This window comes from Sciurus carolinensis, chromosome 2 (assembly GCF_902686445.1).
Source record: "Sciurus carolinensis chromosome 2, mSciCar1.2, whole genome shotgun sequence".
In the NCBI taxonomy this organism is placed as follows: Eukaryota; Metazoa; Chordata; class Mammalia; order Rodentia; family Sciuridae; genus Sciurus; species Sciurus carolinensis.
In genome coordinates, this window is record NC_062214.1 from 164,215,886 (window position 1) to 164,241,410 (window position 25,525).

General features: G+C 50.2%; 1 protein-coding gene across 6 annotated transcripts; it reads right to left on the bottom strand.

Moving 5' to 3' along the window:
• Window positions 1–106: 106 nt before the first annotated feature.
• Window positions 107–24,272, bottom strand: Rab15 (RAB15, member RAS oncogene family). 6 transcript variants are annotated; one of them, XM_047540042.1, is made up of 7 exons: window positions 24,248–24,272; window positions 6,504–6,564; window positions 5,665–5,725; window positions 5,091–5,168; window positions 4,071–4,160; window positions 2,898–2,963; window positions 107–2,723 (listed from the first exon to the last, which is right to left on the bottom strand). In XM_047540042.1, the coding sequence occupies exons 2-7, from the start codon at window positions 6,548–6,550 to the stop codon at window positions 2,565–2,567; spliced, it is 501 nt and encodes a 166-aa protein (XP_047395998.1). In that variant the 5' UTR covers window positions 6,551–6,564; window positions 24,248–24,272; the 3' UTR covers window positions 107–2,564. The 6 variants fall into 6 exon arrangements, with proteins under 6 accessions (XP_047395998.1, XP_047395996.1, XP_047395995.1 ...); XM_047540040.1 differs by lacking the exon at window positions 24,248–24,272 and adding an exon at window positions 23,754–24,240; XM_047540039.1 differs by lacking the exon at window positions 24,248–24,272 and adding an exon at window positions 23,754–24,240 and having other exon boundaries at window positions 5,665–5,761.
• Window positions 24,273–25,525: the final 1,253 nt, after the last annotated feature.

Sequence of the window (25,525 nt, forward strand, 5' to 3'; positions counted from 1 at the left end):
TTCCTGCTCTTGCTTTAGAATTCTGAGGATTCTTCTACCAGTGCTCCCCCCACCTCCCAGGTCCCAGTGAATCCTCCTTCCAAGAACTCACACAGGTAGCCATACCTGTGGTTTGAAATATTCTTTATTTTGTAAACATCTGTGTTTAAAATAGATGAACCCTGCTCACAATTCATATAATGGACCCTAGACACAGTACACAAAGTTCACCCATCACAGGGAGATGGTGGGGCTCAAGAGCAGGCGGTGCCAGGGGCTGGGCTGAGTCTCAGGACAAAGTGGCAGAGGTACTGACCAAAAGACAGGCTAGGAAAGCCTGCTCAACACTCCTGGCCCAATGGCAGCCCAGACCACCTCCTGGACTGGTTTAGGGGCGAGAGGCCGTCTCCGATACCTGTTGAGCACAGCTGCATCTTAAAATCCCAGCACTCCTCCTGCTCCCAGCTGTAGACCCTGTGGAGAGGGCTCATCAGTCCATAGACTCCTGGCCCCACGATCTCCCTTCCAGAACCCTAAGGTACAGTGAAAACAGAATCCCTCTTTCCTGAGGGGGTAGGAGAGAAAGACGCTGGTACTCTGCCTCATCTGCAGGGGAAGCGACAACACTGGCCCACAGGTTGCAGCCAGTGCCTAATACAACTTCTCCTTTCTCTCATCCTTCCCAAGGACAGGCAGGATTGGCACTACCAACCTGCGTGTGCCCAGTGTCCTGCTGCATAGGTCAGTCCTCAAGGAAGCTGCCCAGTCAGTCATGGCTTCATCCTAAAGAACCTGCTCTCCAAATTGATTAGCCAGTGGTTTACTCTACCTGTCCCCCATTCCTAAATCCTGAGCCACCCTTTCCTGCTGGCCATTTCCTGGTTTGGTAAGTCAAGAGAAAATGCCCAGTGATTTTATCCCCACCTCCTTTGTGGAGTGAGAAATAGGGCTCTTCTTCTCCACAGGTACCTGCCCTGCTTTTGGGTCCTTGGGGCTTGGTGCCCAGGTCTTTGCTTTGGCTCCAGTCCCAGCCATGTAGTACAGCTTAGGAATGATCCTCTCACCTGGGCTTCTCTTGCCCCAGAAAGGTGAGGAGGAACCCAAGCAGGGCTGGCAATTGACTTGTTCCCTCTTGAAAGGGAACAAGCTACTCTTGGGCTATTGGGGTTAAAGAAAATTCCTGAACACAACTCTGGAGACGGAAGTCCTTTTCCCTCCCCACAGTGCAATTGGCACACCCTCAAGCCTACACAGGAGCAAGGGGCCAAGATGAATGCTTTGACTCGAAGGCCGAACAGTCCCAAGCATTCCTACCCAGGGCCTCCTTCCTCTTCCCATGAAACCTTTGCCTTCTCCCACAAACTCTGGGACCCAGGAAAACCCTGACTGCTGAAGACTGGGTTCATCTCTCACCTCTGCCGGGAAGTATGGGGAAGTTCTCTTCTACCACAAGAGAGGGAAGGTAGGGCTGGGGACACGCTCAGAGGAAGAGTGCTAGCCTAGCATGTGTGAGGCCCTGCTGCCACCACACCCCCTCTGCTTCACAAAATGCCGACCCCGGCCTGCGTGCCCTTGCTCTGGCCCTGACAGCAAGGAGCTAGTCCTTCATTTGCGAGTGCTCCTCTTTCTGGACTGCACAGTTAGCTTGCAGTGCTCTGGCCCCAGGGATCTCCTCGCCCCTGTGGTACCCTCAGGCCTTGGTCCACAGCTTTCCATCAGGGGCCCATGTGAAGAGCAGTTGAGTACACCCTGCATGGGAGGTAGAGACTCGAGGTGACTTTTTATCCCTGCCACCCCTCATCATTTTGTCTTCTCTGAAGCACCTGCCTCTGAGCTCAGTTCCCACAGAGGCAGGTGGGCAGCTAAACAAGGCCAGAGCTCAGGCAGGGGGAGCAGAGAGAGGTAGGCCAGCCCCAGGCCACCAACAGGTGGTGTTTCCTTCCTACCTCGATGTTTCACTTTCCCAGGTTCCCAGGCCCATGGTACGAGAAGGGGCAGGGACAAGGAGAGGAGGAAGAAGCACCCTTGGCCTTTGGTCCACCCACAGAGTAGAGGATGGAACATCCCTATGAGCCTGGGTCCACTCCCTTAGGCAGGGCTGGGATGAAAGAGCTGCTCCCGCAGCCACATAGTAGGACACACGGGCAAAGGGTAGGCGGGGCTTTGAGAGGAAACACACTGGAGGGAAGCAGGTGAAGAAAGGGCGGGAAGGAAAGAGAAAAAGCAGGACCAAGATGCACTCAGAAAGAAGGAGCCTTTAAGCAGCCTTGACTCCAGCCTCGGCCATTGTCCAGGGAGCTCTGGTGGTGGCACAGTGCTCACAGTGCACCGTGGGTCACAGCAGGCCCCTGGCTGGGGAAACAGGCTGAAGGATACCACTCCAGGGTAGAGGGGCCAGGGGCAGAGGCTGCTCAGAGATGCCAGCAGAGCTGCTCTCAGGGCCAGGCAGGGGAAGAGTAGCAGCTACTGATTTTTGACAGGGTCGTCAAATGAGAGGACAGCTGTAGGCAACGCCCAGGCTCCCCTGTTTGCCCACAGGCCTCCTGAGGGAAAGGGGTTTGTGTGGGGTGCCCCACGTAGGACCCTCAGCACCAGCAGGTTTTTGAAGAGTTCGCTGGGCCCTCGGGTTTGCCCTCCTCCTCCTCCAGCTCTGCCAAGGCCAACTCATTGCTGGCACGTATCCGGAGACCATCCAGCTCCTTCCTGTGGGCCTGCAGCACCAGCTCCGTCAGACGTGTGAAAGACTGGGAAACCAAGGGGCACAGGTTAGTCCAGCATCTTCTCTTCCCGGCAACTCCGTAACTGCCCAAGGGGCCAGTCCCATCTTATCTTGGTTCCTGTCCGCCACCTCCTCCTCTCACCTCCCCACTCTGCTGGACTCGGTCAGAGGCAGGATAGCTGCTGCCGAGTGGTCTCACCTCTTTAATGTTGAGGTTGGTGCAGGCACTTGTTTCGTAGAAGTCCATGCCGTACTCCTTAGCCAGCTGCAAGAGAAGGACATTTCTGAAAGAGAGTCAGTAAGGGAAGGGAGGCCCCCTCGCCCCTGGCATGTACTGCTGCCACTGCACTCACAGACCATGCTGTGCTGTGACAATTTCTCACAGCAGATCACTTCTCGGCTGAGACTAGGCTCCTTCCAAGACAGTGGGTGGCAGAGAATGGGGGAAGATGATCCACAAATACACCCAATACACACATCATACATCAGAACACAAAGATGCCAAAATGCAGCGGCAATGTGGCATATCAGCAAACAACATGGGCTCTAGAGTACAACAGACCTAGACTAGGTTACCTAGTACTGCCATATGACAGTTGCAGGACCTTGGACAAGTTCCTGATTCTCCCTAAGCCCCAGCTTCCTCTTCTGTTAAGGGGAACAAGTGTCTGTAACACTTGAATAAATGGGGTCATACTCCTAAGAGCACTTATTTAGCACAGTGCTCTACATATGGTGCTTGATAAATACCGTTATTCTCACAGGGTTACCTCTACTTCTACATTTTCAATGACTATGTATTATTTTTTATAACAAAAATATCAATTTTATTTTAAGGGCTAATGAATGCTATTGACTGAAGAGGGAGAGAAAAACTCTCGAGGTCCTCTCATACTATCCATCTTTCTTCCTGTTCCCAGGAGGATGGTCTTCCTTCATGCTTGGACATTCCACACCTGACTGAGGCCCTTCATTACCTCACTTTCCTCCCTACTTCAAGGAGGACAGGGAGTGGGTGTGGAGAGGATGGGAGATCCGTTTCCTAACTGCAAAACACAGCTGTGCCTGGATGCTATTCAAGAAGACCTTAGCAACTTGAAGTCCTTCCTCATCACTAACAGGGATATCTGGTAAGCAGTGGGTAATCCTGTTTTAAGGGACTTGGACATGCAAGAGTTGGTGCCCAAGAGGTCTTTGTTTCTGGATGGACCCCAGATACTGTCCTGAGGGACAGAGAGCAGCCTCTCAAGGATGGCAACTCCCAGCGCCTGAGGGTGCTGTGGAACATGGGTGAGGACCTGACGATGGTCAGAGCCCTAGGTCCCCGCTCTCAGGACTGGCCCTGGAGGTGCTACAGAAGGACTCCACCTACCTGCTGCCCTTGCTCTCTCCCCACCTGCCGTTTCTGCTCTTCATCAGCCTTATTCCCTATAAGGATCTTCTGGACACCTTCTGGTGCATACTGGGGACAGAGGAGAGGCAGAATTGTCACTGAGAAATGCACTTACCTCCTATTTCCCCAGTACAGTCTACATGGACCTCTAAACCACCACCAAGGTTAAGAGTCCTAGGGACACAGTGGGGTGACTGGAGGCAAGTGTCAGGCTCCACCAAGTACAGGAGTCCCCCATCATCTGTGGTTTTGTTTTCTACAATTTCAGTTACCTGTGGTCAACCATGTCTAAAACTTAAATGGAACAGTCTAGAAATAAACAATGTGTGTTTAAGTGTTAAGTGATTTTTATTATAATTATTCTATTTTATTATTAGTTATTGTTAATCTCTTACTGTGCCTAATTTAAATTTAAATTAAGCTTTATCATAGGTATGTATGTATAGGGGGAATAAAAGGATTTAGTACTATCTTTAGTTTCAGGCATCCACTGGGGGTTTTGGAATGAGGGTCTTGACAGGCAAGAAGTGTCCCAGGTCTGTCACAGGAGCAGCTTAGGATAGAAGACACTCTGGTTAATACTGGTGCCTTGTTGGGTTGAAAAAATGGTACCAAAAAAGGTTGTGGAGACCCAGAGAGTTGGCTTGCCCAGGGCTCCACAGCTATGAGCAGAGCCATGGCTCTGGTCTAGAAGCCCAGTCCTGCAATTGCAACTGGTCCTGAGATTTCCGGAAGGAAGCTGCTCCCAGGGCAGGTATGGAACTAACTCATTTCCAGGAGAGACACAGCATGGAGGCCTGGCAAGGTACAGAGCATGGCAGTTTGGGCCTGCAATGCATGACTTACTCACCCAGAGCTCTTCTTACAGGCTGTGGAAGGCAAGGTTTCCCAGCAGCACTGACTCAAGCCCTGAGAGCTCTGGTCCTTCCCATCTGGCCCTTGCTTTGCCTTCCCCTGAGGTGCCCTTTCCCCACCCGTCAGTGAGGTGGTGTCTCCTACCTCATCCACATCACTGACCCACTTCATGATGTGCTGGTAAGAGCGCTCACTGCTAATGTCGTAGACTAAAAATATTCCCTGAGAGAGAAAAAAAGAGAGAGAGAAAAAGAGAGATGGGGGAGGGAGATGCACACAGGAAGAGTGCAGTCATGAAGCCAGACAGGTGGTCTTTAAATGTTGGGCCCACTCTCCCTGCTTAGTATAATGAGGACCCCTCAGTATCCAGAAATGTCTCCTCTCTCAGACCCCCCACAGCTGCCACTTCCTAGGATCATCACAGAACTCTCTAGGGTAGGAAGGCATCATACACTTTAACCTGGGTCTTTGGTCCAGGGTGGAGGGTGGAAGTTGGGGATGAGGGCAGGGGAGTACAGTAATTACTCTGTGAATAATTGGGAAATAATCCATCAGTGAATCACTGAAAGACTGCCCTGAGGCTCTCTGCCCTGAAGGCAATCCGAAGAGCCTATCTGAGGAGTCAGTGACCAAAATACCCACAAATACCCCTCAAATACCCACCGTGGAAGTGTGGGTGGCAGCTTCCCACCTCTAAGCCCTGAAAGTGGTGGCTCACCTGGGCCCGTCGATAGTACTGCTTTGTGATGGTCTGGTATCTCTCCTGCCCCGCTGTGTCCCTGCAGTAGAAAGCCAGTCTCTCAGAGCAGCAGGGACTGTGGGAGCAGATGGGGAGGGAGGAACAGGAATTGGGAGACCCTGTGCCTTTGCGGGAAAAACTGGGGAGCTGCAGGGTGAAAAATCAGTGGTGCTTTGATCCCCAAAGGGGTCTGAACACACCTGACTCTGCAATAAGAGGCCAGGTTCCCTATACTGGCACTGACCAGGCCCCACAAGGCCTGGGATGCTCCTGGTAACTATATCTGCACTATACCTGCAACCATAACTGAGCCCTGGACAACTCTCTGAAATTTGGCCATTGTGGCCAGACTTGGTTGAATGGGAGGATGAAGCTCCACCCCCAGTGCCCATGGAACTGCTGAAGGCAATGCCTATACCATTCATTGTAGAATTAGGAGGTAGCTCCACATGCAAAAGTAATGTCCTCCAGACCTTCAGGTCAGAGGGCCACAGCAGCCCCTGGTGGCTATTGCTGGTAACTGCACCAGGCAGTACAGAGGGGACTCTCAAGAGGCTCACACCATAAACCATGGGGTGGAGCCTTCCATCCTTCGGGTCTTCACTAGTGTGACACAGCCTGAGGGTAAAGCCTGATCCTACAACAAACTCACAATGGTTAGTTTACCAGTTCCTTCTAACGCCTGCCCTTTGGTGATCTGTTAATCTATTCCAATAAATTTCTTAAGCAAGATAGGAGGGATTTTCCCAAGACGGCAGTTTCTAAGGAGCAGCCCAGGGTCCTCTCTGCCTGTACCTGCCTCCTCCTCCCCAACTCACCAAATCTGTATCCGCACTTTGATTCCATCTACCTCTATGGTCTTCATCTTAAAGTCAACACCTGGGGAAAGAAAGCAAGCATGAAACTTAGGAGGGGCACCTGCTGAGAGCTGATTAGGAAAGGTCCAAGGCGCTCGCACACGAAGGGATTTCTTTTTGTTTAGTGTGGAAGGAGATGACCTGAGGTAAGGGCCTTCTTAACCATAAAGGAAGCGTCTGAGCTTTGAATGGGGCTTCCCTTCCTCACCTAGCTGCAAGCTGCCAGTAGCAAAGGGCTTGAGGGAAACAGGCAGCGTGAGGATGGGAATCACGTCTCATTCAGGTCACATGTGAAGCCTTCGTATTTATACTTCTAGAAAAAAAGTTTGTATTTATCTTTCCCAAATTTGAATCCCTAAGAATAACAGTCCACCTTATTTGCCTGGATGTTTCTCTGCCTATAACCAGGAGGGGTTGTAGCAGTGTCTTGATGAGGGAAAGGCACAGATCCTGGTGTTGCAACCCTCTGACTGTGCACAGAGCCCCTGGCACCTCACAGAGGCCCACCAAGGAGGGGGCCTCAGCGAACCTGTTGCGGACCAACCCACTAGAAGCAGCACAAGCTTCAGTCAGGAGCAAGCTGACTGGTCACAGGACTTGTGTCTACACCTTGGGCACCTTGATTCTCTGGCCCTCTCATTTTCTCAGCAGTAAAAAGCTGGAACATTACAAGTCATCTGAGGGCTGCTGGGACGAGCCAGTGAGATACAGTGGCTGCCTGCACAACCCACTGCAGCTCCCATGCAGTGCCTGGCATGTAGCAGGTACACGAGTGACTAACAGATGGCATGACGTGATCTTGGAGAAGACACAGGAAGCACAGAGTTCTCATGCCCTTCTGCCCAAGGGCTTGGAGAGCTCAGCTGCCACAAGACACAGGAAGCACAGGGGATTTGGCACACCAGCCCAGGGCTGACACCTTGGGGGAAACAGGCACTACCTGCAACAGACAGACTCTACTGTGAGTGACAGATGAGGGGAGATGAGTCGATCTCTGCGCCTCTCTCCAGTCCTATGTCTAGTAGGTACTCAACTTTAAATCTTCACCGTGAACCATGGTTTTCAAAGGGGGAATGTGGGAAAGGCAGGGTTCTGGACTGTTCGGTACCAGGTTGCCCATTCTAGAAGGCCCCAGGGTGCCAGCATGCTCACCACCACTGCCTCCTCCTCCACACCAGGGCTTTGACAAGCAGGGAAGCATCCCCATATCCATCCCATCCCCGGCTTTCCACAAACATGGGCAGATTAAATTCAGACGCTTCCCTCCTACCATCAAGACCAGTGTCCTTTAATTAGAAGGGAGAGAAAGACTCAGAATGGACAACCTGAACTAAATCAGGTTGGTCAGATGTGAATCATTTTTCGCCTGCCCAAGCTGATTCATATCTATTGAGCTGTACTTTTCCAAACAGACAATGTCTGGCAGCCACTCTTCCCTGTGGACAGAGAAAGAGGGATGAAGAGGAGGAGGATGAAAGGGAAGAGGAGAGGAACACCTGGCCTTGGTGGGAGTCAGTAGCATGTTTTTTCCTTCCCTGGGCAATTACCAAGAATTTGCTTCTCCCCAGTACCTAGCATAGAAGGGAATCAAGGGGATACGTAACAACAAATTCCACTGGTATGAATAATGATATCCACCAATAAAAAGGGATTCTTGTTGCTTGACAGTAGAGTTGCTTCTTCCAAGAAAAATCAGAATTTTGTTTTTTAATAATAAGCCTAGCTCATCCTCATACTAGCCAGATCAAGAACATTGCTTATGCAAAGTGGTCACAAGGAGGGTGGATAAGAAGTTTTATTTCCATTATTCCACAGGCATTTATGGGAATTTATTATGTTATGTGCCCTGAACAGTGTTCACTGTGGACAAAGCAGCAAAAAAGGGCAGAGGTTGGGAGAAAGGAAACAGGCCCAAGGTTGGCACAGCACGTAGCAGAGATTCAAATGCAGGTCTGTTTGATGCCAGTGGCCTCACTACCTCTTGCACTATTTGTTGGGAGAAAAAGAGAAGAGTTATGCATTAACTAGGAATGGAAACCTCAACTATGCTTCACTTCCTGTCTCCCTGTGGGTCCTTCAGAAGGGCTTTGAATGGGGTTTCCCTTCAAAAAAGTTCCCCTAATATCTTCCAATATTAGGGGAACTTTTTTTTCCTAAGAGAGAAGAGGAAAGGGAGGGTGAGTTGGAAGCAGCTGTTAAAAGGCAGAACGGTACAGTGATGCGCACCTGTGGTCCCAGTGACTTGGGAGGCTGAAGCAGGAGGATCTCAAGTTGAAGGTCAGCTTTAGCAACTTAGGGAGACCCTGTCTCAAATTAAAAAATGAAAAGGGCTGTATGGATACAGCTCCATAGTAGAGTAAACCTGAACTCAATCCCCAATACCATAAAAAAAAAAAAAAAAAAAAAAAAGGCAGAATAGACAAGTAGATATGAAACTGCACAACGCTGGAGGTGAGCACTGCTCCCTCACTTAGTTCTGTGGCTGAGAGTCAAGGCTGAGGAATCCTGGGGCCCACAGCAACCCCTCCAGCACCAGGCTGCATGTTCTCCCTCAAACATACAATCTTGCACTTAGGCCTATTGACAACACAATAAAATTTATTTTAACGTATCAAGAAGTAAAATGCTTTGAGTTGGGATATTCATGTGCATTAATAGATGATGGAAGAAACAGTGTATCTTCTGAAGGATTTCCCCCACCTTTTTATTTAAGTATAAAAAAGGTTACCAGCCTAATGATCTTCCAGTGACATCTAGTCCTTCTTTCTTCTGTCTCCACACACCCTAGAGCTTTCCCTGTCCACCCCACCAACAAGGCCCTGGCCCGCAGGACCCTGTGCCCAACCTTGGCCATATCCTCTCCTACGTGGCCATTGAGTTTTTCCACTGCTGCTCTGAAGCACAAAGTCAAATCGCTGGCCTGGCAAGTCGCCTTCAGACTCGCGCCTTCTCACCTCACAGGCCCTCCCAGCTGTTGGCCAACTGCTTATTCCAGTGTGTGTTTATCTGTCACACTGCCACAACCACCAGCTCACCCAGAGCCGCACTGCCCACCCCATGCTCTCGACAGGGTGTCTCTCCACTGCTTCGTGAACAGCCTCTCCTCTGAGGCCCATCCCATCTCTCCAGCCTTCCCTGTCATCTCTCTGCCTTCCTCAGGGAAGGGCCCACTATCCTTTCCAAGTCTCATCTCTCAGTTGTTCTCGTCAGTCACTTCTGGGTGCTCATCAGCCCCTCTGTTGCCTCTTTGGTATCCATGGGAAGAAAAGATGTTCTCCAGCTGCCTCTCCTCCCCGTGTTTGCTCGTTCTGGCTCCTCCAAGACAGCATTAAGGCATACACATTAAGGTAGAGATTGTGATAAAATAAAATGCAGATTCAAATTCAGTAGGTATGAGATAAGGCCTGAGAAGTTGCATTTAGCTTCCAGGTGAAGCTGAGGTTCCTGACCCTAGGATGGTGGTTCTCAAAGTGTGTTGTCCCCAGATCTGCGGCAAATGTCATACCTATTGAACGCAGGCCCTACCTCAAACCTACAGAAGCAGATCCTCTGGGGGTAGGGTCCAGCAGTCTGTTTCGACAAACTCTCCAGGTGCTTCCTACACATACTGAAGTCTGACAACTACATTTGGGCAAAAGTTTTGCACCCAAAGTGTCAAGTCAGGCAGCATGGACATTTACTGTCTCTCAAAGTGTGCTTTGCAGATCCCCAGCTTTAGAAGCACCCCAGGAGGTATTTCTTTTAAATGCAACTACCTTGACTTGGCTACACCTACTGAGTCATAATCTGAGTGAGGCCCAGAAACCTGTATTTTTAACCGCACTGTGCTTGTTGGGCGGGGGAGGGTTAGATAGAGGAGAGTCTGAGAGCCAGAATATAGTGGAAGAGATATCAATTGGCACCAGACTCAGAAAGACCTGGGTTCAAATCCTGGTTTGGACACTTGCTGTGTGACACTGGACTAGTCTTGTTTGTAGAATGAGAACTCCCAAGGGCTGCCTCTGAAGGACCAGGGTCAATGCAGGATGTAACTAAACAAGGAAAGCACCTCACTCTGTAGTCCTCACTCCCACCTCCCCTCTGTTGAATAAAGGCTCCCTAGGAGCAGGGAGGAAAGCAACCTAGAGAACCCAGTGGGAGAAGGGATTACTCTTCTGCTCCCCTTGCTAGGCCAAGGATGAGTGCACTCCTCATCAGGGAGCTTCATAGAAATACAGATTCTCAGGGCTCCCCACCGCCCAGACCTACCCCATCTTATGCACACTGAACCTCTATGCAGCCCATCTCTAGGCAAAACCATACCCAAGCCTCAGGTATTTCTTGCCCTGGGCTAGGGTTGTGGCTCAGAGGCAGAGTGCTTGCCTAGCATGTGTGAGGCACTGGATTTAATCCTTAGCACCACATAAAAACAAGCAGATAAAATACAGGCATTCCCTCCATTTACAATTACAAATAAAATTATTTAAAAAATATATTTCTTGTCCTACACACATCCCTTAGCCACAGAGTCTCTGTGAAGTAGGCAGAAGTGGGTATTGTTATCATAAGGCCAACTTACATCCCCACATCCTATAGCTGACCAGAACTAGAATATGGGTCTCTTAAAACCTACCCATGGTGCTCTGCACTTGACCAGTGGTTCCCAACCCTTAAGGCTGAGGAATTCTGCTTTTTCATTCATATCCCACCATACCCCACATCTATTCTGATATTTTGAGATATTTAGAAATGAGGCAGTGGACACACATGAATGCTTGTGTCTCCCCAAAATTCATATATTTAAACAATCCCCAGTGTAAAGATGGGGGGAGAGACAAGGGCCATTAGGAGGTGATTAGCTTATGAGGGCAGAGCATGGGATTAGAGCCCTTGTGAACCAGGCCTGAGGGAGCGTGTTACCCCTTTTGCTGACTGCTATGGAGGACCTGGCTATGGAGGACAAAGGTGCCATCTTTGTAGCAGAGAGTGAGCCCTCACCAGACTCTGCATCTGCTAATACTTTCATCTCAGACTTCCCAGGCTCCTGAACAGTATATTTCTGTTTATAAAGTACCACTCTAAGGCACTTCGTGCTAGCAGTCCTGAGTAAGATACCCAAAGTAACCTATTCTCACGGAACTCTTTGCTCCTCTGTGACTCCAGTAAGCCTAGATTCATCACCCTGTCAGAACTACCCACCTCTGTGTCCCCACAAGACAATGCAGAAGTATGAAGAAACAAGCAAACCACTTCTACGCAGTCCAGCACAGGTTCTGGGAAACCTGGGAGCCCCAGAAGAAAAGAGTCAGGAAGAAGGGGGCTCTCTCCCAATTGAGGGCCCAAAGTCCAGTGAACAGCTTATCATTTTGTCCCAGCACACCTGATTTGTCCATCATGATGTCAGCCAGCATCCTTTCTGTTTAAAACTGCTGAGTCCAAACTTCTCCTCAGGGAAACGGGGCTAGGTATAACTTGCCCTCTGTAGAGAAGCAGCTCCTGACTGGCCCAATGACAGGCTTGCTGGACCCACAAGATGACCAGGCCAACAAGGGCAAGGGAGGTCAGCTAAGTCTGTCAAACCTGCTCCCTCCAAGCCTGAAGGAGTAGTGCATGCCTGCAGTCCCAGCTACCTGGGAGGCTGAAGGAGGAGGATCACATGAGCTCAGGGGTTGGAGACCAGCCTGAGCAACAGGTAAGACATTGTTTCAAAAAGAAAAGAGAGGAGCTGGAGTTGTGGCTCAGTGGTAGAGCACTGGCCTTGCATGTGTGAGGCCTTGGGTTTGACACTCACCACATAAAAATAAATAAAATAAAAAAATCCATTGACAACTTAAAAATATTTATTATAAAATATATATATATATATATATATATATATAATTTTTTTTTTTTTTTTTTTAAAGAAGAGAAAAGGGAAGGGGAGGGAAGAAGAAGGGGGAGTAGGGCCGGGGAAGGGAACTTCCTCCAAATGAGGTAGAGAGCTAGCTGGCCCATAACAAGAGTAGCTTGAGGCAAACAGATATGTAGAGAGAGGCAGAGATGCTTAAAAATGACAAACATGCTGGCAAGAGTTGGTGCTGGCCAGGCACGGTGGTGCATGCCAGTTATCCTAGAGGCTCAGGAGGCTGAGGTAGGGGATCACAAGTTCAAAGCCAGCCTTAGCAACTTAGTGAGGCCCTAAGCAACTTAATGAGACTCTGTCTCAAAATTTAAAAAAAATAAAAAGGGCTGGAGATGTGGCTCAGTGGTTAAGTGCCCTGGGTTCAATCCCTGGTACCAAAACAGCAACAACAACAAAAAAGAGTTGGTGCTGGGCTGCTGGGGCCTAACACTGCAATCAGTCCAGACCGAGCCCACGTTCAGCCCTGGGTATCCCCACAGCACGTATCCTTTCCTCAGGGACACCCGAGAGCACCTCGGGACTGCCGGAAGCTTCACAGCCTGTGACCATGCACTGTGCCTAATGGTTCCCCGATGGCAGGCGTGACGCTTCAACTCTCTGGCAGGGAGAAGACTTCTACAACAGTATTTCCTTACTCCCCTACTGCCTACTATTTTTTGTCTTCTAGTCCCGACTAGACATAAAGCATCTAAGGATCAGAGAATGTATTCTGTGTGTGACCAAGTTTTGTTTGTCTTTTTCTGTTTTACATCTCTGCCTCTGTGCAAGCACGGTACCAGGCACAGACATTCCATCCGTAGAATCCCCCGCCTCGGAGAGCACAATAAGGGACAGGTGCCTACGCCTCAAGAGCAGAGATGGTTTCCTCCCATCCGAACACCTCACAGACACGGACAAGAAAAACTCCACAGTGAAGTGGCAGTACGGGTCCTGGGACACCTGTGGAGTGCCCTCACAGTCCGACTGTGGCCTGAGGCAGTTCCAGGTTGCTCTTCCTGCTATGCCTGGCCTCTGCCCATCCAGCAACAAGCCCGAGTGCCTGCCAGGACACAACCAGAGTCCTGGGGCACAGTGACAGCACTGCCAAGAGAGCTGGGGGACAGGCAAGGTTCTCCTCTGGGTGCTGGGGCAGGGCACTGGGGCTGGACCAGAGCCCTTGTGAGTGCGATTAGTGCCCTAGGAAGAAGGCCCGAGGGAGCATGTTAACCCTTCTGTGTCTGCCATGGGAGGACACAACTAGAAGGTGCCATCTTTGTAGCAGAAAGCAAGCCCTCACCAGACATCAAATCTGTCGACACCCAAATCTTGGACTTGCTGACCTCCCAAACCATGAGGGGAGACAGCCTGGTGCTCCTGTGGCTCTTAAGGTACTTTGCCTTGGGTATGCCTCCCTAGTCCAGCAGTGGATGTGCTGGAAAGAAGGCAACAGGGCACATCCGGTGAACGAACACTCAATCCAATCACTGTATGCCAACAAAGAAAGCCCTGGAAAGCATGCAGGAAGTGCAGCTGGACAAACAGAGCGGCACGGCCATTAACAGATCGGGAGTGTGGTTCCAATCCTGCCTTGTAACTACCTGTGTGGTCTCGGGAATGCCAGTGAGCTGTTCTTGGCCTGGAATTCCTCCCTGTTAAGTGCAGGTGACAATGCTGATATGAGAGAATTTCTGTGAGGACTTTGAGATAGAACAGAAAACCATGACAGGATCTGTCACACAGAGCTTTTAAAGCATGAAGCTAAAGCCCTACCAATCTCCCTTACGGAAGGATGAGACTGGGAACCCAGAGTCATAGCCTGGGGAACGGAAAGAGCTCTAGGAGGTAGAAGGGGGCTCCTGCTAGGGAGAGGTGGGAGAGCAGAGCTGAGCAGAGGTGAGGCAAAGAATGTTTCAACTACAAATGTGGAATGTTTCAACAAAGAGAAAAAGTCACCCACTGTGGACCTCAGACAGCTCCCCGAGCCTGGCTACAAGCTAAATCCTGGCAAAGCTAGGGTGGTCCTATTGGCAGGCCAGACCCTCATGGGTTAAAGTCAGGTGCCAGCTTGCCTGCCCACCAAGTGCCACATGTTTCAGTGGAAACAGGGCTGACTCTGGGTGCCAAATGTTATCACCATGATCAACCACGGACCGAAGGACCAGAAGTGTGACCCGAGCCTTTTCATTAAGCAATGAGACTCCACAACAAGGAACAATTTAATACACTTGAAATCCAAGGCAGACACCCAATCTTTGGGGCCATGCTGGCTCCAGTTACTAAGCACCAGTTCAAGAAATGCCCCCAAGTCCTCCCCCTGCAGGAAACCAGCATGTGCTGGACATGTGGAGCTTCCTCAGGGCTATGGCAAGAGGTCACCTTCAAAGAAATCACCCTGAGAAACCCCAAAACAAGCTTTAGGAAAAGGCAGAGCCTGCAGGGAGCTGGCTGTCCATCTCTGTCATCCCAAACAAGGCATGACAGTGATTCCTATTTCAAAGCCCCCTCTCACCAAAACATTTCTCAGGAGACCAATAATGCCATTTTCCCCCTGAGGGACATGGGAGGGCGAGAATAGGAAAGAGAATACAAAGAGAGAGAACTCACAGAAAAGTTAAGAGAAAGAATTCAAGACAAAAGATCCTGACATACCATGACCCCTAAGAGCAACTGGGTGAGGGGAGGGAAGAGGACATCTTCCTCCCAAACTTGCCACTGGCTGCATCCTTCTTTCTACCTTCTGTCTGGTGACTCTTAACCTCATTGTTGCTGGACTACATGCTGCCTTCCTCCTCTGTGAAGTGCAGACTGACTGTCCCTTGTGCTCACTTTGTCCTAGGGAAAAGGTACATCCCGGATCTCAGAACAAATGCAGTAGTCAGTATGGCACCATCTTGTTCTGGGAGTTATAGGAAGTAGAAAACTAAGGGGCCCTGGGCTTGAGAGATAGAATACTGACCCTCTAACTCACTCAAAGGTCATGTTTTAATCTCAAGAGTACTGGGATCAAAGGTTCTGATTCAGATGCCCACCCGCAAGAAATTCTGGAGATTTCATAAGGATACTCTATTACAAAGTCTTGAAGGGTCAATCTCTGGAAGCCCAGGACACAGTGGGGTTTTCCACTTGAACACTGACCCTGGTGAGGCTGGAGGGAATGTATGGCTCAGGGACTGAGCTTAGAAACTCCTTACTCCAGAGCACCCTGGCTGCTGAGGTGGTCCTGCATGGTCACTCAGGCATCCTGGTTGAGCTGACAGACATCATCTGACACTAGCAGTGACCCCAACCAACAAGCAGCACTGACCTTAGTTTAAGACACCAACCCCTCATCTCTGCACACACCAGAGTACCCCACTCACATAGGGATCATGGGAGCCACCTTCTCCCTCCTCGTTATGAGCTTCCCGTTAGGACATGTGTCAGAGCAGAAAAGCTTGAAATTACCAGAAAAAATTCACCCCTTGCAGAAGTCTCCTTCCTCTCACATCCCCAAACACATATCTGGTGTTGTCTTATGGGTCCCAAGAAACCAATACTACCATGACTTTCCTCAGGGAAGAGCAAAATTCTTCTAGGGAAATTAATTCATTCACTCATTCAGTTACGAGTACTTACTAGGTACCAGGAACTCCAAGACAAGCAGCGGGCAATACAGAACACAATCTTTTCTGCAGGGAGCTTCCATTATTGTGGAGTGGACAGATAAGTAACATTTTTACTTATTTATCTGTACCAGGGATTGAACCCAGGGGCACTTAACCACTGAGTTACATGCTAGCCCTTTTAAAATATTTTATTTTGAGATGGGGTCTCCCTAAGTTGCTTAGGGCCTACTAAGTTGCTGGCTTTGAACTCATGATCTTCCTGCCTCAGCCTCCCAAATGGCTGGGATTACAGGTGTGCACCACCACACCCTGCTAGTAACTTATATTTATTACTACATCATGGAAGGGAGTGATAAGGGCTAAGAGGAGAAAGCAGGATAACGAAGCAGACAGTGAGGACAGTGTGCAAGTTACTTTAAGCTGGTTGCTCAGAAAAGACCTCTCAAAGGAAGTGACATCTGAGCTGAGGCCTGAGTGACAAGGAGGTAATCAGCAGGGAGAAGATCTGAAGGACTAGGGGTTCCAGACATAGGAAGCAGCAAGTATCTTCGGGCAGTTTCAGTCAAACTTATAGTTCTCAGGAGACAAATCAAGAGGGACCAAAATTATTCTTTCCTGTTACAAAAGGAGAAACCACAGCAAGGCCCTTGCCCTTTCTCGGATCTCATGGGGACCTGGAGGCTCTAATATGAAGAGCACGTAAGAAACGTCTGGGAGCAAGACCAACTTTGGAACACCTCGGCCCTATGCTCTGCCAGCTCTCTAGGGGCAGCATGAAGCCCATGGGTAAGTGGGTACCGGGTCAGCACTCAGGAAGTGGGCTTCCTTGCTCTTGCTCTTCCCGCTGGCTTGGGCATAAACTTCCATGCTGCCTCTGTGACAAGAGCATTGTGCTCCAGCTACCCTGTCCCATTTCCATTTGTCAGACCCAAGGACCTGGGCACCACTGAGGCAGTCAAGATGTGCCAGGCTACTGACCACTCGCTCCTCCAATGTCCCCCTGGGCCTGTTTCTCAGTTTAGGGAAGAAGAAACAGGGGCTTGGAGCCTCCTGAACAAACGCCTCAGATAGGACAGTGTCTCCAGATGCATCTGCACCACTCAGAGCCAACAAAGGGAACTCCCAGCAAGCACCTACCTGAACTTAAGCTGGCATGACCATGGTGTGGCCATTACTAGCTGGCCCCAGCCAGGCTGAAGAGCAGCAGTTCCAATCTAGAGGTGTTTTCCACAGCACCTCCTCCTGGGAAGAGGATGGGTGCCTCCCCTGATCCTTGTCCCCTACTTAGTCTTCAAGACCCCACTCAAATGTCACTTCCTCTGTTACCAACCCCCACAGGGGGGGTTTCTCACTCCTCTGTAAATCCTTTTGCATACTATTCTGGCTATTTGGAAGCCTGACTCCCCAGTTACGCTGGGAGTTCACAGAAGACAAACAGCATCTTATTCATTTCATATTCTCATTGCCTGGTGGAAGGTAGATCATTAAATATTACTCAACAAAGTTAAATACATGGAAGAAAAAAATGAATGAGTGAGTATGTACATAAGCGAATGAAGTCAGTACATGTCAACAGAAAAAGCAGCAAAGAGAAAATTTTAATCAGGGAAAAGTGATCAGGGAATGACCCCTGTTTCAGAGCCAACTGTTGGCTTATCTGTTGATCATGGTGCCCTGGTCACTCCGTTCTCTGTAAATCTATATCAAAATGGCAAAATGAGAGCAACACTCAGATCCCATACTCAGAGGTCACCTACCAGACTCCTCAGTCACAGGCCCCAGACACTCCAGGGGTGTGTGTAAAGGAAGCAGAGCCTTCACGTGAGGTATGGGAGACACACGCCCCCTCCCCTTTGGCTGAACGGGGAGTCATTCCACTTGGCAACTTGTGGAAGGGACTTCTGGGGATGAAGAACATGCCCAATGTCGGTATGGAAAAAATGGAGGAGAGAAGATGGTTCGAGTTTGGGTCACTTTATGTGCAAGATGGGAATCACTAGTCCTCAGTTTTCCTAGTTACAAAATAGGGTAAAATTAGCCCTTTCCTTCTCAGTAGGAGGAATTAAATGTCTAGAAAGCCCTGTGACCCCCCTTGACAAAGATCACTGACCAGGCAGAAGAGCCAAGGAGAGGTCAGAATCCTGTATAGAAAACTGGCTGTTTTACAGGGAAACAGGCATGAATATTAGATTACAGAAGGAGGCACTCTGAGAAGAGCTGGCAATCGGGGTAGAAGGGTAATGACCAAATATCAGCTTTCAAGTTATAAAGCTCATCACCAACCTGTCTGGGGGAGGGGAGGAAGAAGAAGGAGCAGAAACCAAGGAATGCAGGCAGGAGGGAACGGGGTGCTCAAAGTCGTGGGTGAATCTGCAGATCTGCAAATGTGGCACAGATGCACAGATAGCTGAAAGCTGCAGGTATCAGATGTGTTCCTTCCCAGGGATCGTGTCCTTGGGGACGCCGGTGGGAGACTCGGTCTATGCCTGTGTTATAAGGAGGAATGAAGGAACAGAGGCCCAGGCAGAGCAACATCTAGCAAAGGCCCCAGCCTTGAAGCAGAGACACCTCCATCCTCCTGGGCCACAACACTCCTCTCTACCTCCTCACCCACTCACTCTTCCTCCCAAGACACTGGTACTGCCAGGGCTGGGGGTGGGGGGCTTGGAACAAATTGAAATGAAACACAGAACCTACTCACATGCACCCAGGAATGGAAGACAGCTCCTTGGTTTCCATTTTGTTCACCACCGTATCCCCAGCTCCTAGCATGGTGCCTGGCACATAGGAGGTGTCAGGTAAGCAGTGCCTGAATGACTAAATCCATGAGTGACAGACAGAAGACCTCACAGCACATTATTCAGTTTCCTCCTCTCTACAACATTCTTATGCACTAGGAACAATAACAACATGATGCGGGTTGGGGCTGGGGCTCAGTGGCAGAGCACTTGCCTAGCACATGTGAGGCATTGGGTTCAATCCTCAGCACCACATAAAAATAAACAAAATAAAGGCATGCTGTTCATCTACAACTACAAAAAAAATTTTTTTAATAACAACAACATGATGGTGGCAGCTACCATTTTATTGAGGACTCTGCTAAGTGCTTTGTATCCATTAGCTTCTGTAATCTTCCCAATAACTATGAAGAAAAAGATTCTCTAACCATCTTCAATTTGGAGATGCAGAATTAAGCACAAAGATGTTAAATAAGTGCCTAAAGGTCAAAAAGGCCATGGAGAATGTGCATGTCTGACCAAGCCAGTTCCATCCTACTCATTGCTTCTTCCCTTTGCTTCCTTTCTACAGGGCATGGGCCACAGGGTAGGAAGACACAGGCCTCAGGCTGCCCAATAACTGCTAAGACCAGAGGGCCTGGCTCCTCAGTCTAGAAATCTGCAGATCCCAGGACTGCAGGGCCCATGCACTCACCACAAAGTCTGTTAGGTCACTCAATTCCAGGCTCAGATCTAAGGCTCTGGCCCTTCCCTCCCCGAGTCAATAAGAGCCCCTGTCAGAGGCAGAGCCAGTTCCAGCAGAACTTCCTGAGAAAGGTGAAAGTACCACAGCAAACTCAGCCCAAGCAAGCAGCCTCAAGCCATGGCCCAACCAGTCCAACCGGATAATCACAGCCCACAGCCTTCCTCCTCACTCCATAGGGGTGCTGCCTGAGGGTAGCTTTTCAAATGAAAGATCCAGAAGCCAGGTGACAAAAGATAGCAGGGAGAAAACCAACTCCTGGGCAGTTACTTCAATTTACATTAGTGGCTCACATCCCATCTGGCACCTTGCAGAAAGGCCATCAAATGCATTCAGAACACAGATGTCCACATACGAGTCTGCCTGGGCAGACAGCATAGGTTACATGAGACCCTTTCAGAAGTGGCCAGTTTGATGGGTTTGAGCTACTCCCCACTTCTGGAGGGAAACCAGAGCAGGTGACTGCATAGGTTGGTGCTGTTACCACCAGAGAAAGTGGGATGGGGATGGGGATGGAACTGGTTGAGAGGTTCCTTCAAGCCCTGACACCAGCACAGCCCTTGACTGGTCCCCCTGCTTCAAGTCTTAAATGCTCTTCCAGCTCAAAACCCTTTTCCACCATTGCTAGGCTCAAGTCCCACCTCCTGGGCCAGGCCCTTGACGCCCTCTGCCAAATAGGCCTGACATTGGTTCATTAATAATTTAAGAGGGTTAAATGTTGCCTTCCCTGCACTAAGGCCTATGAAAACAAAGAAGGATAAGATGTGTCTCACCCTCGAGACACTTCTAGTTTGGGAGACAGAGAGAAGAATGTTCTCGCACTCCTCCATAAACTCCTTTCTGCGGCAGCCAGACTGCAGAGTCCCAGTCCCATGGACACCCACTCACTTCACACCTCTGTTATCTCTGCTCACTGTGCTCCATCTGCTCCTTCCCTGCAGGCACCCACTGCAGGCAGCTTCAGCCTTCCCTTTGGGTTGGAATCCACAGGGGCCTCTCTTCTCTCATCTCAGATAGCAAAAGCACTCTCTGGGGTCACTGCCATTTACTGGCTGTCTCATGACACATCCTACATGAATAATGGCTGTGGCAGTAATGATCATAATTGACCCCTTACATTTGAAGAGTGCTTCTCCAAATACTTTCAGATATATCATCTCAAGTTGGTGATAGATCTTTTTGGCCTGTGTCTTGCTTCCCCCAACCAGATTATAGACTTCTGTGGGCAGGAAAAGGTGGACTGCAATGTGTCTCTAAAATGCCTCACATGTGTTTGGTAGGAATGTTCAATTATTTTAGCTGGTGAGACAGACCTGTCAGGAACTAGTTGCAGGCAGACAGTAAGACTCTGACTGTCCCTTCTGCACCAACTCCCACCCGGGAGCACAGCTGCATGGAAAGGGAGTGCCCACGACACAGATTCAGCACAGGGCCACCTGTCCACCCACTGACCAGAAAGATGAGGATGGGAGAAGTGTTGGTCAGTGGCTCAGTCTACAAGGGAGGTCTCCTCCCTGTTCCCGACCACACTCTTTTATGGAATGTCAGAGGCTCTTAGAGTAAATACACAACAAATTACAAAAGAACCAGCCTAGGTACATCAACATGAGCCAAGAATCTGAACTCTATCTTGGCAGTAATTGCAGAACTGCCTTGTTTTCCCCATTTGCCAAAAAAAGCCCTTGGGAAGGGTGCCTAGATCTGTGTCCAACACAGTGAAAGAACGTACCTGGGCAGTTTGAGAGCAGCAATGTATTATTCATCTGGGGACCTCTGAAGGCTAGCATACAAGGCATGCACACTTTTTGTGTGAAGAGATAAATGAATGACCATGACCTGGTAGTCCCCATTTCCTTGGCTCCTCGATTTGCCTTCTGGCTGCCCCTTCCTTGGGAACCTCCCAAACAACCTAAAGAAAAAGCTTTTCTTGACCATTCAATCCAACTCTTTCCCTTCAGTTTTAGTTAATGCTGAAGACCACAGCCAAGATAGGGAATTACAAGTCCTTAGTAAGCTTTATGTAAGAAAATATCTAAGAAACCCAGTGGGGCAGATTTTAAAAGGCTATAGGAAGAAATGCAGGTTTCTTTCTCTTCTAGGGAATCTAAACTCCAAAAAAGTCCTCTGCATCCCATGGAAAGGGGGACCCAGTCATGAGAAGCAGAGGAAGAATTTTGGGAACAGATTTTAGGCCTATATACACCAAGGGCACTGGAGGGACAGGGTGCTATTGAAACACCCCACCTATTTCACTGACTCACCTGTGCCCCCAAAGTGTTACATTCCAGAAGGTTTCTGAGGAAGTCCCTAGGTCTGCCTAGCACTCCCCTATTAGCAGTAAGAAGGAGTCTAAGAAGGGAGATGACAGGGTGAAGGAACAAGAAGGAATGGTGATCAGCAGTATGGGGCACAGGATGATTCCCTTCAAGGAAAGCACATCCTGACACTTTAGAAAGAGGGGTTCCCTCATTTACCTACTGAGTGGGTGGACCGACTCCTAGGGGAGGCTAACTCCTCACAACATAAGCGGTCGTCCCAAGAGGCCGTCCCAAGAGGTTCTGAAATGAAGGGGATGAGTGAAGCCCTCAAAGGGAAAAGTCCAGGTCACTCCTAGGACTTGGAATGTGGCCAGGACACCAGGGTGCAAATGACTGCTCTTCAGGCAAAAGCCAGGTAACCTGCTGCCCTTTGCCCCCAAGCCTGCAACTTGTCCTCATACCCCATCTGGTTCCTCAGCCACTCCCTGGCTCACTCCCATGCCTTTCTCCAACACCTGCCTCTTCTCTGAGCCCTCTCCTGGCCAAGGCTTGGTATCTGTAACCATTTCTCTGAATGTCTTTCATCCAAACAGTGGCCCAGCCCAAACTCCTGGATCTCCTAGAGGCTAGCCTTAGAGCATCCCTGAGAAATGCAGATGAATTCTGTTCCCCAACCCTAAGTCCCATGAAGCTCTATCCGAATTAACAACAGTAATAACAACATCTAGCCAGTTCTCCCATGTATCAGACTTTGTGCTATGTGCTTTACAAACATTATCTCACTTGATCTATTATTACATCCATTCTACAGATGAAAAACTAAAGCTCAGAAGCTTTAGTGAGAGTCAAGGTCATATTGCCCCAGAGTGAGATCATCAGGTATGTGTGAAACAATGCCTGTCTCTTAACCACCAGACTCTGTTCCTCCTGGCTGCATCTAACTGCTCCCTCTTCTCTCTTGGCAAGGAATATGTGTAAGGAGAAGCAGGGAGAGGTATCCTCCAAAGGAAGCTAAGAGCTGGAGCCCTCCCTGAAGGCAGCAGGGGCTTCCAGGACAGTATACCAACTGGATGATCAGTCAGTTAGCAGGTGTTTCCTTTCAGGGGCCTGGGCAGTGAGGAGGCTACTCCAGGGTTAACCAAGCATGGAACCTGTTAGGTATGAATGGAATTCCCTCAATTCAGACCTCCCAGAGGAGAGACTCTCAGAGGGCAGGCCTCAGAACCACTCCCAGAAAATAGGTGATCCCCTCACCACACTGTCCAGAATGCCACCAGGCCTTGTCCCTTTAATCACAGGCTCCTGGTACTAATGGATCAGAGATATAGTCTAAGGTGGGTTTTGCCTACCTTCTGATCCCCCAGGTCTGGAGCAACATTCCTGACCTTCCTCCACCCTCCTTAGCCTCCTTCAAAACAAATGCTTTAGCCAGCTGGTTCCTCTGTTTCTCAAGCACTGGGGCTTCTCATCTTATCCATGCCCTCCTCCAGGTGTCCCACCTTGAAGCTTACCTTCACTACCGGTGCCCTGGTAACTCAATCCCTTTGACCCCTCCCTGCCTCCGGTCTTCCCCATCCTGGCTCCACATTGGCTCACCCCTGAATTGATGATACCTCTATGGCTGTCTCTCCATCCTGACCCCTTTTCCTGAGCATAAGCTTTACTTCCCCTCCCCCTCTTGACTTGGGGCTGTGGGGATGTCATTTCACTGGCTATGATTCTCACTGTCCCATTTCTGGGTACCCTAGCCTACAGCCACCCCTGTTATATCGGCTTGGATGGGAAGGTTCTCCAGCTAGAGGCCAGAGATGCCACCCCTAGCCCCGGATGGCAGGCAGCAGGGACCCTCTCACCGGCAGGAACCGAGGCTCTGGTCCCTGGCCGGTGGCCCGCTCACCCGGGGGTTTTTCCTTAGCGGGAGGGGCGGATAACCTCTCATGGGCTGGGGATGGGGAGGCCGGGGAAGGGGCCGCCGGGAGTGTGGGGCGTCCCGGCCACCGCCCCTTACCGATGGTGGAGATATGCGAGGAGTGGAACTCGTTGTCGGTGAAGCGGCACAGCAAGCAGGTCTTGCCCACCCCGGAGTCCCCGATCAGCAGCAGCCGGAATAGCACGTCGTACTGCTTCGCCATGGCTGGGGCCCGAGGGGGCCGGGGGCTGCGGGCGGCGGCGGGCTCAGCCCCGCTCGGCCGCTGCCATCGCGGCCCGCGCCCGCCCGCCCGGGGACGCCGCGGGGGGCGAGAAGGAAGCCGGCCGGGGCCCCGCGCTGCCTCGCACGCTGGCCGGGCGCGGAGAAGCGCGGCTGCTGCGGGAGCGCGGCGGCGCCCGCTCGGCAGGGCTCGGCGCGGCGCGCTTCGCGCGGGCGGTGGGAGGAGAAAGCGACGGCCCCTGCCCGCCCCTTCCCGCTTCCCCTTCCCCTGCGCCGCCGCGGACGCCCGGGGAGGGGGCGGGGAGCGCGGCGGAGAGCGCGGGACCCCGCGGCGGGGCGGGGCGGGGCCTCACCTCCGGCCTCGGGCCGCGGTGCCCAGGAGAGGCGGGGGTGGGTGCGGAAAGGTTTGCGTCTGTCCGCCGACATTCTGAGCGCGGGAGTCTGGGGGCGCTGCCATCCTGCTCACCTCTACCAAGCTCGACTTCCCGGGCTCATCACTTCTCCCCAGTTCCCACCCCTAGTCTAGCCTTAGTAACTCCGCCCCACCGGGGCTCTGGACCCTGCTGGAGGGGGCTCCCGGGCTGGCCCCCACTTAGCCTCACCCCAGGTTGGAAGGCTTGGTCAGGTCGTGCCCACCCCGGAATCGCCTTTGGGAACTCGAGGACCTTGCTGATTGTCCTACTCGGCCATCTAGTCCCCATAACAACACTATGTGCTTGTGTCACGCCCCACCCTCCCCGTTTTTAGTCTTTAAATGGGGAAAAGTCTGCTGATCTCGTTTACCACGGTGAAAAGATAGATGACCATTAAAACATTTCCAAATGCAAAAACGCTTTGGAGAAGTTTCAGGCAAAAGTCTTCATTTGGGGTCTAAGTTGCTTAGAGTAGGTTTTCAGGATGCCAACATAGTACTTCAGACTGCTGAAATATTTCTGATGTGGTGCACACCGTTGGCACCAAAAAATGAATGGGCCTCCCTGGAGACCCAATTTACTACCACTGAAATGTGTTAGCATCAGAGAGAGGCAAATGAATGCCCTCCGGAGTTGAGAAAATTGCCCATTCCTAAGAACTAGTATTAGGGAAGAGCAAGTCTAGCCCATTATATCTCTAAAAAGTAATGAAAGTTTGTGCGTGTATGTGGGAGTTTTCGGGCTGAATATTAGATGGAGAATATATTTTTCAATGGGAGGTCAAGGAAAGTGGGAAGTCCATTTGCTTGACTTGAAGAGCTATATTTCAGGCAAAGCGTCTAGATTTAAACCGGAGAGGGAAAAATCCCAAACCTGATAGGTACTTACACTAAAAACTAAAGAAATTGTGGGTTGCATTAAGATTTACAGGTGTGTGTCTCTACATTGGATTTACTTTGGTTTTCAGTGTATGCTGAGGCTCTGGAGTTAGGCACATTTGGATTCCAATCCTAGATCCACTGCTCACCAGCTATGCAACCTTGAGCATATTACTGAACTCCCTCTGATCCTGTTTCCTTGTTTCAAAATAGGGACATTTAAGACAACAACCTTATAGAATTGTTGGAAAGATTATATAAGATAATGTGTGGAAAGGACTTCACAGCACTGAACACTGTATTCAATAAATACTGAGATATAGAAGGTACCCTGTGATAT

What these genes read in the sequence shown, in the direction of transcription:
- Rab15 (XM_047540039.1), bottom strand. Translation starts at nt 23,877, where the DNA reads ATGGCGAAGCAGTACGACGTGCTATTCCGGCTGCTGCTGATCGGGGAC. An exon ending in AAAGTGCGGATACAGATTTG is followed by an intron (nt 5,762 to 6,503) that starts GTGAGTTGGGGA and finishes CTGCTCCCACAG; the next exon opens with TCCCTGCTGCTCTGAGAGAC. An exon ending in GGAGAGAGCAAGGGCAGCAG is followed by an intron (nt 2,964 to 4,070) that starts GTAGGTGGAGTC and finishes CTTCTCTTGCAG; the next exon opens with CTGGCTAAGGAGTACGGCAT.